The following is a 16,899-nucleotide window of genomic DNA, read 5'->3' on the forward strand; positions in this document are numbered from 1 at the left end:
AACCCTTTCCAGCAGTGACTGTATGATTTTGAGATCCATCTTTTCACACTGAAGACTATTGAGGGGCTCAAACACAACTATTAAAAAAGGTTCAAACATTCACTGATGCACCAAAAAGAAACATGACGCATTAAAGGACAACTCCGGTGAAAAATGAACCTAGGGGTAATTAACACATGGTTACCGAGTAGATCGTTCTCTGGGATGCGTTTTCATGAAAATCAAATGTATAGAGTTTTATCTCTAAAAACCGATTAGCTTATAACGCTAGTATTTGGGGCATAGAACAAGTAAAATAAAATCGCTAGTTAATACCACTAACAAGGCTCAAAATAGCCTCACATAACACGGTAGCATAATGAGGGTCCCTACATGCAAACCGAAGCATTGAGAACTTTGTAAGTGTACAAACAGTTTAATAAGAAGATACTTTATAAAGACACAACATTACACGTAAACAGACAGTTCCATATTGCATTTGTGCTCTAGTATTAGTACTTCATTTATGTATGAAAATCTTTCAGATTTATGCCAGCTTTGTTGATTTTATTTGCCAATTTCAATAAAAATAGTCTCTGTTGCAGTCACACACATGTGTGTGTTTGTGTGTGTGTGTACGTGTGTGTGTATGAGATAGAAAGTTCGTTCTACTTTGTGTTTATGCTCTAGGACCAGACCTTGATATAAATGTAGAAATTTTCAGATTTATATTGGATTTTGTTAATTTTTTTTGACAAAAAAAGTGCTTTTTTTTTTTTTTTTTTTACACTTTCCCATTCATTTTCAATGTGGGGTCAATCTGACCCCGAGGGACTTAAACGGTAGGCTACATTTTTTTTACACACCTTTAGAACAACCAAATCAAGCCCAGATTTTTTGTGCATGTTTAGATAGATTATTTAGGAAAAGCCACAGAGTCTCATGGCCCTGAGATGAAGGGAACACTTTTTAAAAATGGAGGAAAAGTCCAGTGGGGTCAGCTGGACCCCAAGGGACGATTAAGGGTTAAGACACGAAACGATCGGTTTCTGAGAGAAACCGAACAGTATTTATATAATTTTTTACCTCAAATACAACACCATGTCCAACAGCCCCAAAAGCGCAGCACTTCCGGGAAAGAAGGTCAATGTACACGATCTAGTGTAGAGACATCACTTCCTGTGTGTGAGGACCTGAAGGATTTTTCTGAAGAACGTTGTTCAGTTTATCTGCTCAGGACAAACAAGGGACTCATGAACAACCATCACAAAAAAACTTTTGATTTATGAACCATTTTATGAACAGCATTTTAATAAATTCAGCTATTTTTTGTCTTGTGAACTACAGTATATTAAAACCTTTGTATGTAAAATCTCTTCTTCGGGACATTACTAAATAAAAATATAACATGCATTTTGTATGATCTCTCTTATTTTGTTACAGTTATTCACATTTTCCCAGATTCTGCAAGCGGTTCACATACTTTTTCATGCAACTGTATTTCATTTCCTTTTTCTTACAATTTTCGAAGTTTCCCTGCTGATTTCACATAATGCTCTGGATGCTGTTTCCCACTGATATATTTTTACAGTACCCGCAGAGGGTGTGAAACAAGCAGTTATGCAACATAAACTCCAATTTTCGTAATTGTGAAATGTGTTCACTCATGCTGTCAATGTTTTGTAACACAAACTACAAAAAAGACGCCCAATGACATAGGTAGGTCTTATTGGTTTATTTACATGTTTGCTTCACCTAACTAAACCAGTTTTTTTTTTAAGTTCAACACACACACACAAACACGAAGAGCTTTTGAGATTGTATACATTAGTCCAGGGCATGAATCTGGCCTAAGGCTTCACTCATATGATAAGAAAATACTCAAATAATGCACGTGTTCTCTTCAAAAGCATGCAGAGAGAAAGAAGAAACGAGGAAGTGTCACAGGAAGCGTGTTGTAGAAGCACTAAAGTGGCATACAGCGAGTACTGGGTATTGAAACGAACACATGTGATAAATGTAATGACGGCTGTGATTGTTCGTCAGACGCTTTAACTGGCACTAGGATCAGTGGGATATCCATGAGTAGTGATGCACTGAAAGAAAAGAATACACAACACCGGGCAAGAGAAGCCAATTTACCTTTACAAACATGTGACGATTTGTCTTGACGTTCATTATACAAGAAGTTGAGCAAAATAGCCTCATGGGCTCTGCGCAAGCACTTGAAATCTAGCTTTATAATAATGTGCCTATAACCAAGACGGTGATCGATACGTTTTACATTTGCCGTGGGGACATTAAAGTGCAACTAGAAAACGCAAATAGTGAATTTGCCATTTTTTACCACAATATGCTTCGATAACTCGTCTTCAGTGAGTTTGTTGTGCTCATCAACATCTTTTCCATTTACATATGATCTATCGTCATTTAAACTGAACTAGTTTTCCAGTACAAATATCTATATTCTTAAATCAAGATACATTTACTCAAGAAGCGAAATGACCTAAGATAGAAAGTCTTGCTTTCTGAAAAAGTGATGAAGCAAGTTTGTTTAGAATAAGAAAAAATACTTTATGTCAATGGGGTCAGAAAAATTAAGAAAAACGTTCTTTTTTCAAAAGAAAAACATTATTTTTCTTACCCCAATCACATATCCTTTCTTGTTTTATGCATTAACTCGCTTAATTTTCATGCATTGATTTTGATTTTGATATAAGATTTTTTAGATATTTATGATGGAAATCAGAAAAAAAAAACTAATTAAGAAACAAAGTCCCTTTCAAGGAAAGTCTGCTCACTCTGCGGACATATTTGCAACGCATCTGGGCAGCTTTTTTTGGCATCCTAGACCAAATCCTGAAAACTGCTTGCCGATCTCACAATTAAATAACATATTTATGTCCCATAAATGTTGTTTCTTATGCTCCAATAGCGCAAAAAAAACTTATTTTTCTATGCGCAAGTCTCATGTTTCTATAATGGGAACCAGAGCTTCTAACGGCAGCTGCAATGACGCAATGACTTTACCAATCAGCGAATGGCTCTTTTAGAAGGCGGGACTTATTCTGCCATATTGCGCATTGCAGTTACGCCCATTCATAAGTAATAGGAGTGAACCGTCTTTCTATATCTATAGTCTTTGGTACAATAATTTTTGCAGTGTATATTCAAAGATTGAATATTAGAGTAATGCTTTCTGTTAACATTTTTGCCCAGTTTTCTCATCAATTTAGGCATTTTGGCCAAAATTTCGATGCATCCCTATCCATGATTGCGAAAAATAGACCTAAAAACACACAAATATGTAAGAGAGCAAAGAGCAGTTTGATGGAGCACGAACAGCCAGTCAAGCATGCAGGCATTGTGCAGTTTAATGCCCATGTGATCTTCTCATTTTAAGACTTCAGATGCTACGGTTACATTTTTAAATGCATCCATTTGAAAATGCTCATTATTGCAAATATGCAGAAACAAACTGTTCAGACAACTTCAAGGGAACATTTGTAATGAATTACTAGAGAGAGAGAAGTACAAAAAGAGAGAGCGATAGACATGAGGGATCAGAGGAAAAGAGTGTGATTTTCAAAGGGGTGTGGCTACCGAGAACAACGGATGTGATCTCATCAGAAATGGGCGGGGCAAAGACGCCAACAGCCTATGGGGTCTCACAAATCACTGTCTCCACCACGAACGTGTTCTCGAAGTGGCGGATTCGGTGACAGTTCTGCGCATCACGCTTGGTGATACCTAACGGGAAAAATACGAAACAAAAAGTTACTTACATTAGGAAATATATTTAATTTTACATACTTGCACTATTATTTATTTATTGTATGGATTGGTATCCTAGCCAACAAAAATATGTTCAAAGAACATGTTCCTATTAAAGTGATGGTTGACCCACAAATTCTGCCATCATTTACTCACCCTAAAGTTGTTCCAAACCTGTATGAATTTCTTTACGATAACACAAAAGAAGATATTCTGAAGAATATGGGTAACCAGTAGGGCTGGGTATTGACACAAATTTCCCAATTCGATTTCGATTCACAAGCTTTCGATTCGATTTTCGATTCAATTCAATATAAATTATTTTGGATATGCATCAGGTATAATTATCTCAAGGAAAACACATTTCTGAACTACTGTTGTAAACTATGGGAGTCAGTTGATACTACGTTAGCCTTCTAATATTGAAGGTACAAATGAACAGGTTTGTATACAAACACTTAAATGACACTAAATTATGTTTTTTTTTTATATAATAATAAAGTTATAATATTAACTTTACAATTACATAATCATAATTCCACTCCAATTAGTTAAAAATTTAAATGGTGGCGGTCATAAAAACTTGCCAGATTTATTCATACATGCATTAAATATTGAAGAACATTAAAAATGACAATATCCTATGTAATGTGGTGCATATAATTAGCAAAATGCTCCACTCTAGAGTTAATTTTTCTAGCTGACTAACGAGTTTATGGACACTGGATATGGTTTTTCTGAGGTAAATGTGACGTTACATGACATTGTTTACAAGCCGTTTTACTGACGTCTTTCTGCGGTTGAAACACTGATTGAGCTATTCTATGTGACTTGATACGGATTTCGGTAAGTTGTCCTGTATCTTTTAACACACTTTCAGAAGCTCATTCATGTTTATTTTGCGCTGTTACTGGTATTAAGGCGGAAGAGAAGATCCGTTCATGCTCCGCGCTGCTGGTTCTCTTGAGCTGAGCGATCTTGCGCCACAGTGCCAAACAGTATATATTTTTGAATTTCGTAAAAAAAAAATTGACGTAATTTGAAATCTGAGACTTTGTTTCATATCAATAGTAATAAAGCACAAAGATTATTGAGATTTATTGGATGGGAGGCGCGCTACAATGTTTATTTCATTCATTAACTGAAAACAGGATGACAAATCGATTCTTGGGATTTAAGAATCGATATTGTTTTGTAAAAGTGAGAATCGATTAAAATCGAGAAATCAATATTTTTTACCCAGCCCTAGTAACCAGTTGATGGCCCCTATGGAAGTCAACTGTTTGGTTACCGATATTCTTCAAAATATATTTTGTGTTCAGCAGAAGAAAGAAATTCATCCAGGTTTGAAACAACTTGAGGGTGAGTACATTCGGTTTTTTTTTTTTCATTTTTGGGTGAACTATCCCTTTAAGTTATTAAAACGTTATTTCTGTGTTCCAATTGTCCAATTTTTGGTTATGCAAATGTTGAGGTTTCATTTGATCAATTTACAAATAATATGGGAATGTTAAATTTGAATGTTCTATAAATGTTCCGAAAACATTAGACGTATGAATGACGTTTTTGTGCTGATGTTTTGAGAACATTATTAAAGACCAGATAACTCTGACCGAACATTCTATTAACGTTATAAGAATGTTTGCCCGTAACTTTAAGAGAACCTTGCCAGATCGTTAGCCAACGTTCTGAGAACGCTCCCTGTGTAATACATTATATAAGCACACCAAATCCAAAATATGGGATACAGAAGTATATAACACAATATAAAATAGGAACTAACAATTGAATATTCATGGTTCATAATTACTTGATCCGTTCTAACGCAGATGGCCTGCTTCCATGAAATTGTCCCAGTTTCCCCAAAGTTTGTGGTTGTCATGGATATTATCATATCATATTCTCACAAAAAAGCCTTGGATCCTCAGGAACCAGGGAGAAATAGATTGCATAATACAGGAAGCCGTACCGTGGGTGTTACTTAATTGTTCCGCTAATAAGCTGCAATGAGCTATTAAGCTGGACGTCAATCAGATTTGCATGGCAGCTGTGAAGCCACACCGGAGCGCAGTTTCCTCCCACCAAGAAGATGAAGAATCTGTTATGCCATAAATTGGCATTGCCAAATTGGACTCGTAGCACAGTACTGGCAAACGTATTATTTAGAAGAAAGATTTATACCTAAGTTTTAACAATGAAGGATATTTTATTTTTGGGTGAACTATTCCTTTTATTCCTGTTTATCTTATTTCAGTTGATTGGTCAGCATTGACTAAACCATATCAGTCGACCACTACTATTAACACATAAGAAAAAAGACAAAAATGCGTCAACTTACGACGGCGTGAGGTGCGGCGGCGGAGCCTGTACGTGTCTTTACCATTACACAGGCGGTAAATAAAGCGGCCGAGCTGATGCATATTATTAACACGTCCAGCCACGACCATCTCTTCCTGGACAATGTATGTCTGGGGGAGGTAAGTCCCTTTCTACAAAAAGAGAAAGGCAACATCATCAAGTAGATATAATTCACATCTCATCTGCAATTATACACAAACAATACAAGTACCTTGACGTTGATGAGCAGTTCCCAGAGGTTACGTGGAGGCATTACCACACTGGTGTTGAGCTCGATGACATAACACTTGTCTAAGGCAATGTCATGGTAGGCCGTCAGACCCTAAAAACCAAAGTCAACTTTATTTATATAGCACTTTATACAGATTTTCAAACAGGAAAATAATAATTTAATGATGCTGTAAAGCAGCTCTAAAAAGAAAACAGTGAACAATAATGCGAAAGCATGCTCTGTAAATGCAAGTGTGGATAATGGAAACTAATGGAAACTTCAAGTGTGTTACCCTGTGGAAATCATGAATGATATCAGCAGGGTCTGTGTTGCTGAAGTCGGGCACAGGCACGCTGATTTGCTCATAGTTTTCCTTCAGGTAGATCCCCACGTTCTCCTCCAGCTCATGAGACCCTCGCAGTGGAGCAGCCACCGAGTCCTCGTACACAACACGGCAGTGGAACCGACTTTGATCCGGAACCTGAATCGCCATCATTTAAAATAAACAATTTAAAATGATATTATAATACTGTTTTGATCTTAATTTCTTACAACTGACTGATATAGTTTAACACAAGAACATAAGATAACAACAATTTCTATTAGGGATGCACTGATAGGACAAACAAACAACTATTGGCTGATACTGATTCTGATACTTGTCACTTGCTCTCTTATTTTGAACTTTTGTCATTAATTAAAATAGATTTTTTTGTGTGTTTTGATCATGTTGTAAATTAGCAAAGACCAAAAACACATGCATTAAGGTATACTAGCTAGTTTATAGTTTATCATCAAATAATTTCTGTTGAACATGGATTGGATCCATTTAACGGCCAATCAGAGGTCTTTAAAAAATCAACAGTGCTCAAAATTAGGATAATATGAACATCTTTTTCCTAGCCCTATTGATAGAAATTAGAGATGCACCGATGTATCAGCCAACAACAGCATCAACAGCGCTCAAAATGCGAAAAGGAAACGCTGGTATCATCACGTTTTGAAAATTTCATTACCAACTTGGTATAGAAGTCTGTACTTTTGACAACACTAAAGATGGTTTTAAATTTATCAAAAATGTCCGATAAATATTGGCGCCCGATACATCGGTGCATCTCTAATTTCTATCAATAGGGCTAGGAAAAAGATTTTCATATTATCCTAATTGCGACCTCAATCCCTTAAATCCACAAATCGATCTTTACTATGCACCACTTTTAGCAGGTGTGCACCTTGTGTATCACTCTTATGTATAAATTAATATGCCACCTACGAATTCTTTTGTAAATCATATTTATGGTGCAAAAAAATTAGTTTATGAGATGAAGCCCCCAAATTCTGACATAGCTAAGTCATAATTATGACATAGAAAGTCTAAATTATGACTTGTTGTGAAGTCAGACAACACTTTTTGCTGTTTGTATCACTTCGCATACCAGTTTGACTGTCACTGGAAGGCTGACAAGTCTTTCAGTAAACATTCTACAGGTTACATCGATATCTTTACACCAGTAGGTGGCGACAAACCGCGTTTCATGAGTGAGTCATCAAGCCATTCGCTCAACTGATTCTTTCGAAACACCGTTTCATTCAGGAATGAATCGCGACTGTCATTGAAACACATTGGAGGTGTGTTTCGACTTGAAGCGGCGCTGCGCAGACAGATCGGTGTATGACATCAAAGTACCACCAGAGAGATTAGAAAGCAGAAGTCAAACACACCGATTGGCTCAAATTATGCACATTACAGACGAATCACAGCAGTGAATGGTGTGTTCGACTTTGATATTGGGTCTCAAGTTGAACACATCTAATAACACCAGAACATAAAACATAAGCTCTGGCTTAGTCAAAAATAAACAATTGGCACTACTGGAAGCTTCCGCTTACCATCTAATTATATAATAATTATTTTGAGTTTTATGCCACTCGTATAATTGTGTGCTACCTGAGGAATGATGTAGTAACGGTAGATATATATTGAAGCATATATCAAACTGCAGGTGAAGACAATCAGTGCAGTTGTCAGACAGCAAAGTCCACTCAGAGAGGAGCGTTTCCGTCCAACAGGCAAGACCAGCTCCTCTTCCACCTACAAACACACACACACACACACATTTTTTTTTAAACATTTGTTTTTTATTTCCCTTAAATAAAGCATATATTTATTACACCCTCATTTTGAAAATAGACATTATTTAGCCCTGATTATAAAGTTGTTTTCATCATGACCCACAAAGTAGCTCATTTCAGAATACCGTGCCACTTTTGTTACGATCACCCACACGCTGGGAGACTGTTACACAGGAGTTTCCTGTGTCACCTCCACATTCACAGAGGGATCCATCTCCAGAGTATTGACTATGGCCATGCAAACTACATTTCCCATAATGCTGCTCTCCTGGACTGATCACACACCTGCTCTTCATTGATCACACTCACACCTGCACTTCATTTCCACATGTATAAGAATCCCTCTCTCACACCCATTCAGTGCGAAGTCTTGTTTTGCCCTGGCATACATACTGAGCGATTGTCTACTGATTCTGTTTATTCTGGTTTAGATCTTGGACTGTTTTTGGAACTCTTCGACCACTCTCTGGCTACCTCGACCTTGGACTGTTTCCTGGCTAACTGAACATACTCTGGCTCCCACGACCCTGCACTGTTACCCGTGTTTGAAACCTTGCTGCCAGCCCCGATCATCAGCACTAGCTTACCTGAGTATTCTTTGCCTTGCCCATACCATTCCTGTCTACCTATCAATACCCTGTCTGTCTGACTTTGTCACTAATTAAAGCTGCAAATGGATCTCTATGACTCTGTGGATTCGTTACAGAAGACTTCGCCACCTCAAGGTCCAGCAGCCGTCTCACAGCTCACCACTGAAATCTCTGCACAGGCTGCCCAGCTAGCTCAACACCAGCTACAGTTGAATCGCCTCACGTCACTCACCGAGGAGCTCGTAACAGCCCTGCAAGGGCTTCAAGCCTCAGCGATCAGCGCCCCCGTCGATCAGGCCTCAGGGGTATCACCGCCCTCGGCGAGCACCTCAGTCAATCCTCGTCTCGCTCTTCCAGAGAAGTATGATGGCGCTTCAGCTAAATGCAAAGGCTTCCTGCTCCAATGCCACCTCTACTTTGATCAACAGCCAGCACTCCATCCCACAGATTCAGGGAAAATTGCTTTCATGTGTTCGCTCCTCACCGGAAAGGCGCTGGAATGGGTAACTGCCATCTGGAGGCCGGATGGATCTCCTTTCTCCACATTTGCATCATTTACCCAGCAGTTCCGCAGCGTTTTCGAGCACTCCACTGAGCTCGGTGATGCCGGTGAACGCCTTCTCAGTCATACTCAGGGGAGAAGAACCGCCGCCGATTATGCCCTCACGTTTCGCACCCTTGCTGCACAGACCAATTGGGTTGAGGACACCCTGAAAACCCTGTTCAGAAAAGGTCTCACCAATGAACTTCAGTCTGAGTTAGCTTGCCGCGATGAGGGGAGAACGCTGAACGAATACATCAACCTGGCCATTCAGATCGACAACCTTATTCGTTCTCGGCGCACACCTCGAGTTCCCTATCGTGCTCGTCCCGACGACACGGATGCACCAGAGCCCATGCAGCTGGGTTTTACTCCTCTCACTCCTGAGGAACGCGAGCGTCGCCTGCAGCAGCATCTCTGTCTCTATTGCGGACAGTCTGGTCATCGCAGACTCTCCTGCCCAGTTCGTCCGTCTCTTCAGGCTCAACCGGTGAGTACCCTGGCGGACTCCAACAATCGGTGGTCCGGGTTCACGCTACCTGTTCGTCTCTCTCTACCCGGCAGAATGATTGACACATCCGCTTTGCTAGACTCAGGAGCCGCGGGAAATTTTATGTCTCATGAATTCACTGTACAGCATAAACTCCAAACTAATCCCTGTGACTTCTCTCTGACAGTCGAGGCGCTAGATGGTCGGCCCTTGGGAGAGGGAAGGATTCAACACCTCACCGAAGAGGTAATTCTGCACGTCGGAACACTTCATTCTGAATCAATCAGGTTTTATGTTATTCACGCCCCCAAACACTCCATAATCCTGGGTCTTCCATGGCTGCGCACTCACAACCCACAAATCTCCTGGCGGGAGAACCAAATCATCCAGTGGGATTCTTCGTGCCATAGAAGATGCCTGGCTAAAATCAATCGTACTCCCCGCAACATTCTCCAGTTATCCACGTCGGAGTTCAGTGATTCAGGACTGCCTGCTGTGTATTCTGATCTCTCTGACGTTTTCAGCAAAGTCAAGGCTGCCCAACTTCCAGAACACCGTTCCAGTGATTGTGCCATCGAACTATTACCCGGCACCACACCGCCTAAGGGCAGAATTTTTCCCCTGTCTCAACCAGAGTCCGAAGCGATGAAGAAGTACATAGAGGAAGAACTAGCCAAGGGGTTCATCCGGCCCTCTACCTCACCCGCCGCTGCGGGCTTCTTCTTCGTTAAGAAAAAGGATGGCACACTGCGCCCCTGCATCGACTATCGTGGTCTTAACGAGAATACAGTCAAGTTCAGGTACCCACTGCCCCTGGTGCCAGCCGCTCTCGAACAGCTCCGTCAAGCCAAGTATTATACCAAGTTGGATCTCCGTAATGCCTACAACTTGATTCGTATACGCAGAGGAGACGAGTGGAAGACGGCCTTCTCTACCACTAATGGGCACTATGAGTATCTCGTTATGCCATTCGGGTTGTCCAATAGTCCTTCTGTCTTCCAGGCGTTCATGAATGACGTCTTTCGGGACATGCTGGAGAGGTGGGTAATCGTCTACATCGACGATATACTGATTTACTCTTCAACCATGGAGGAACACGTCAAACATGTCAGATCGGTTCTCAGACGACTCATTCAATATCAGCTCTATGTCAAATTCGAGAAATGTGAATTCCATCGCACAAGAACGTCTTTCCTGGGATACGTCATCAGTCCAGAGGGTGTGGCGATGGACGAGAAGAAGGTTCAGGCGGTCCTAAATTGGCCGGTTCCCCAAACAGTCAAACAGTTGCAACGGTTCCTGGGGTTTGCGAATTTCTATCGTCGGTTCATCAGAAACTACAGTACAGTAGCTGCCCCGTTGACCACCATGACCAAACGTCACCACCATCGCTTGAGCTGGACACCTGAGTCCACCAAAGCCTTTGATGAGCTCCGAACACGCTTCACCTCTGCTCCCATCCTGCGGCATCCAGACCCCACACGTCAGTTTATCATCGAGGTGGATGCTTCAAACACTGGAGTAGGTGCAGTTCTGTCCCAGCGTCAAGGCATGCCTGAAAAAATGTATCCTTGTGCCTTCTTTTCTCGTAAATTAACCTCCGCTGAGCGCAACTATGACGTGGGCAACCGTGAATTACTGGCCATGAAACTGGCTTTAGAGGAGTGGCGGCACTGGCTAGAAGGAGCACAGGAACCCTTCATCATCCTCACCGACCACAAGAACCTCGAGTTTCTCCGGACGGCCAAATGCTTGAATCCCCGTCAGGCCCGGTGGGCTCTATTCTTTACAAGATTCCAGTTCACTATCATGTATCGTCCTGGTTCCAAGAACATTAAGGCCGACGCTCTCTCCCGCCAGACCGATGAGACACCCCAACCCACGATCACCGAGAATATTCTTCCTGAGAACCTACTCGTCGCTCCTGTGCAATGGGACATCATTACTGAGATTGAACAGTTCAATCGCCAGGAGCCACCTACCTTGAATGGTCCACCTAATCGCATGTATGTCCCTGCTCCCTTACGCACCCGCCTCATTGATCAGGTACACGCAACGCCCAGTTCTGGTCATCCCGGTATCACCGCCACTGTTCACCTTCTCCGCAACCGGTTCTGGTGGCCCACTCTACTCGCCGACACCACCCACCACATCCAGAATTGCGCCAGTTGCAACACTTCCAAGACGCCTCGTCAATTACCTGCCGGACTTCTAACTCCGTTGCCCATTCCGCAGCGTCCATGGTCCCACATCGCTATAGATTTCATTACAGATCTCCCAGAATCCCAGGGAAATACCACCATATTGACAATAGTTGATCGCTTCTCCAAGGCATGTAGACTGGTGGCCTTACCCAAACTGCCCACAGCACTCGCCACGGCTGAAATCCTCTGCAATCAGGTGTTCCGATTCTACGGCCTTCCTGATGACATCGTGTCAGACCGAGGGTCACAGTTCACCTCCAGAGTCTGGAGGGCTTTCTTCAAACACCTCAATGTGAACATCAGTTTGACCTCCGGATATCACCCCCAATCCAACGGGCAGACCGAACGTTTAAACCAAGACATCATTCGCTTCCTGCGCACATACTGTCAGCAGCAGCAAACAGAGTGGAGTCGTTACCTGTTCTGGGCTGAATACGCCCAGAACTCTCTGGTCAAACCCGCTACTGGTCTAACTCCGTTCCGGTGCATACTAGGTTTCCAACCTCCACTATTTCCTTGGTCCGGGGAACCCACAGAACTTCCCGCTGTCACCGAATGGCTCCACAGGAGCGAAGAGGTCTGGGATCAAGCGCACACCCACCTGTTACATGCAGTCCGGCGCCAGGAACACCACGCCAACCAGCATCGTCGTCCTGCTCCGCAGTACCGTCCAGGTCAATGGGTATGGTTGTCCACAAAGGATCTCAAGCTTCGACTCCCCTGCCGTAAGCTCAGTCCCAGATATGTCGGTCCATTCGAAGTCCTAAAACAAATCACTCCAGTGTCATTTCGTCTCAAACTTCCCACTAACTACCGCATTGCCTCCACGTTCCATGTGTCCCTGCTGAAACCCGCTAACAGTCCCGAGAGAGTGTCAGAGGAGAGAGCCACACCGCAGACCCCTCCACCTGTCCTGGTAGACGGCGAGGAGGCATATCGGGTAAAGGAACTACTAGACTCCAGACGTAGGGGTAACATTCTGCAGTACCTTGTCGATTGGGAGGGGTTCGGCCCGGAGGAACGGTGCTGGATCAGGGCCAAGGACATCCTGGACCCCACACTCACAGAGGAATTCCACCGATCACATCCAAATAAACCTGCTCCTCGACAACGTGGAAGACCCCGTCGCCGTTTGCCTCCTCGCGCCAGGAGTCGCTCGCAGGGAGGGGGCTCTGTTACACAGGAGTTTCCTGTGTCACCTCCACATTCACAGAGGGATCCATCTCCAGAGTATTGACTATGGCCATGCAAACTACATTTCCCATAATGCTGCTCTCCTGGACTGATCACACACCTGCTCTTCATTGATCACACTCACACCTGCACTTCATTTCCACATGTATAAGAATCCCTCTCTCACACCCATTCAGTGCGAAGTCTTGTTTTGCCCTGGCATACATACTGAGCGATTGTCTACTGATTCTGTTTATTCTGGTTTAGATCTTGGACTGTTTTTGGAACTCTTCGACCACTCTCTGGCTACCTCGACCTTGGACTGTTTCCTGGCTAACTGAACATACTCTGGCTCCCACGACCCTGCACTGTTACCCGTGTTTGAAACCTTGCTGCCAGCCCCGATCATCAGCACTAGCTTACCTGAGTATTCTTTGCCTTGCCCATACCATTCCTGTCTACCTATCAATACCCTGTCTGTCTGACTTTGTCACTAATTAAAGCTGCAAATGGATCTCTATGACTCTGTGGATTCGTTACAGAGACGTGCTACAGTTGGCACTACATTCACTTGTATCATGTGCAGACAAGAATGGATTATTCAGCGTTCTCGTACTACAGCAGGAAATTATTAGACGTGCGATGCCGATAGGCAATGACTAATAACGCCCCCGGTCTTGCAACCCATCTGCCAAACTGCACGGCACATGGCCTGAGCTGGCCTCATTCTTAACTTACACACGCACGCTTGGTTTATTAACATGATGGAGACTTCCTTTTCACTTATAGGCCTATTGTTTTTATACTGGTAAGATAAATTACTTGAAATACACCAACCCTACACTTACCCCATCTCTGTTGATAGGTCATCTGGATATTGCCAAGCTAGCAAAAATTTGTTCAAAGAATGTTTTGCTAATGTTCCTGTTAAAGGATTCATTCACTTTTAAAATTATACCTACCCCAAGATTTACTCACCCTCAAACCATCCTGGGTGTATATGACTTTCTTCTGTCAGACAAACACAATCATAGCTATATTAATAAATATCCTGACGCTTCCAAGTGGCAGTGAACTGGGCCCACGAGTTTGAAGCTCAAAAAAGGGCATCCATTCTTCATAAACGTGCTCCACACGGCTCACGGGGGGTTAATAAAGGCCTTCTGAAGCAAATCAATGTGTTTTTGTAAGGAAAATATCTATATTTAAAAATTTATAAAGAAAAATATCTAGCTTCCCCCAGACCGCCTACCATATTCAACTTAAGCAGAAAGTGTAACGCCTCTCGCAGTTCAAAACGCTACGTTTTTTTTTTCAAGCTGAATATGGAAGGCGGTCTGGTGGAAGCCAGATATTTTACTTTGTATGTTAAATATGGATATTTTCTTACACAAACCCATCAAGTTCGCTTCAGAAGGCCTTTACTGACCCCAGAGGCCGTGTGGAGCACGTTTATGATGGATGGATGGATGCACTTTTTTGAGTTTCAAACTCGTGCACTGCCATTATAAAGTATGGAAGCGTCAGAATATTTATTAATATTACTCTGATTGTGTTCATCAGAAAGAAGAAAGTCATATACACCTAGGATGGCATTGAGGGTGAGTAAATCATGGGGTAATTTTTATTTTAAAGTAAACTAATAAAAAGTTCTGAGACTGTTCCCTGTTAGCTAGGTGTTCGCCTACTCTTTCATAAATACTGCATATTCATATTTGACGTTTTTTTGCATATTGTATAGTAGGTAAGTATGCGTATTCTGACAAAGGGAATCAGATGCTATAGTGGCTCAGAAATTACATACTTCATCTTTAAGATGTTTTCATCGTGAGGAGGTCATTTGGCCTATAAAGACAGCAAACACATACATGCACCCCTTTTAGTAAAGGAGCGATATTAAGCTCTCCAAAGTCATTTCTCCTCACCGTAGCCATCTGCCATTTTGTCTCTGTTGGATTTGTGCGTGTTTGTGTGTGTGTGTGTTGCATAGACACATAAACCTGTGCTGCACTATGTCAAATTTCATAAGCCCTTAAGAATAAAGGCCTTAACCCCTGACAATAACAACCCATACATTACAGTTGATATATTTTAAAATGCAGGCAGGGCAAGATGTTTTAAGCTATTTTATATTAATTTAATCAAGATGTTTACCCCATCACTTTATAAAATTCTTAAAGAAGAAGAGCAATCTGATGAAAACATCACAATAATGCACACATATTGAGAGCACACGGATATAAAGTGCACATTGTATGGCAGAGATGAATATGGTGCATGTTGCATGATGTTATTGGTGCAGGTGCTGCAGCATCCATGTCCTCTTGTTATGAAACCAAAGGGCAACAATATTTAGATGCAAAACAGCTACAAATACATGCTCAAGCGCTGATGGAGCATTATCTGTAGATCATATTAAAATACCAAATGACGTGATGTGTGCTTTATCATGAATGTTATTTCTTTTCCGGCTTTTGGTTAGTTTGAACCGCTGTTTTCCGTGACATTTCGGATGATGCACACAAAAAGCGAAACTTACGTGTGAATGTGGTATGAATATTTGGGTTTTATCTCCATCGCCGTCCTCTTTCTCGGCTTTTTGTCCTGTGATGGGCTGAAAGCTGATCTTCACCATGTTGAAGGGAGAAAGCGCTGTTTTTAGTGTGCACGCAGATGGTTTATCCCTTGGCTTTGTGACACAATATTTGCCGTTTGTTATAATAGACAGGAAGAATGTATTATTAGTTATTTCTATAGATATAAAAAAATCGTTCTTAAAGTCACAGTGCTAGCGACACTGGTGATGATGCGCGCGACCCAGGAGGAGCAAGCGCGCACACGTTTTGTATACATCATATGTATGTGTACGAAGATTGTTTTTAACAATATATAGTTTTATATGGTAATACTTTGGTACTTGATATCTCTATGTCTATCTATCTATCTTACATTCAAGGTGCCACAATAAAATATAGCCTAATATGTTCACGAGGCATGAGTTTATTGAATAACCACCGCTTTTTAATCAAAGAACAAAAGACAGTAGAAACGTGTATTTTATTCCAAACTTTATTTCCAACTGTTAGTCTGTCTATGGATTGACATTTCGGATGAAACTCCATGTTTCTGTGCCCAAGTCTTATTACTCGGGCCTGATCTATATAGGTTAGATTGGACTGTTTAATTGAACAGACAGCAGGCCAAGAAGTTTCCAGCTTGTCTGTTAGATGCCCATGCTTAATCTAAGACTGCAAAATAGAAACATGCACTGATATGCAAAATAAGTTTACTAATTCTCAGAATTCCTAATACTCTGGGTCATTATGATGCCAGGCTTATAAAATGACTGTGTCTGGCTTTTGTTACATGTGCTACCCAATAAAAGACTTCTGACCTGAATCACAGATGATGCAGACTAAACCGCAGATTATGGTGAGTTGCTGGTC

General features: G+C 41.7%; 1 protein-coding gene across 1 annotated transcript; it reads right to left on the bottom strand.

The window, feature by feature from the left end:
- Positions 1-1,245: 1,245 nt before the first annotated feature.
- On the bottom strand, positions 1,246-16,315 carry itm2ca (integral membrane protein 2Ca). The gene is made up of 6 exons (XM_079823512.1): positions 15,993-16,315; positions 8,271-8,414; positions 6,615-6,803; positions 6,323-6,433; positions 6,092-6,242; positions 1,246-3,729 (listed from the first exon to the last, which is right to left on the bottom strand). The coding sequence occupies exons 1-6, from the start codon at positions 16,086-16,088 to the stop codon at positions 3,638-3,640; spliced, it is 783 nt and encodes a 260-aa protein (XP_079679638.1). The 5' UTR covers positions 16,089-16,315; the 3' UTR covers positions 1,246-3,637.
- Positions 16,316-16,899: the final 584 nt, after the last annotated feature.

The sequence above is a fragment of the Gobio gobio genome (assembly GCF_949357685.1).
Source record: "Gobio gobio genome assembly, chromosome: 8".
In the NCBI taxonomy this organism is placed as follows: Eukaryota; Metazoa; Chordata; class Actinopteri; order Cypriniformes; family Gobionidae; genus Gobio; species Gobio gobio.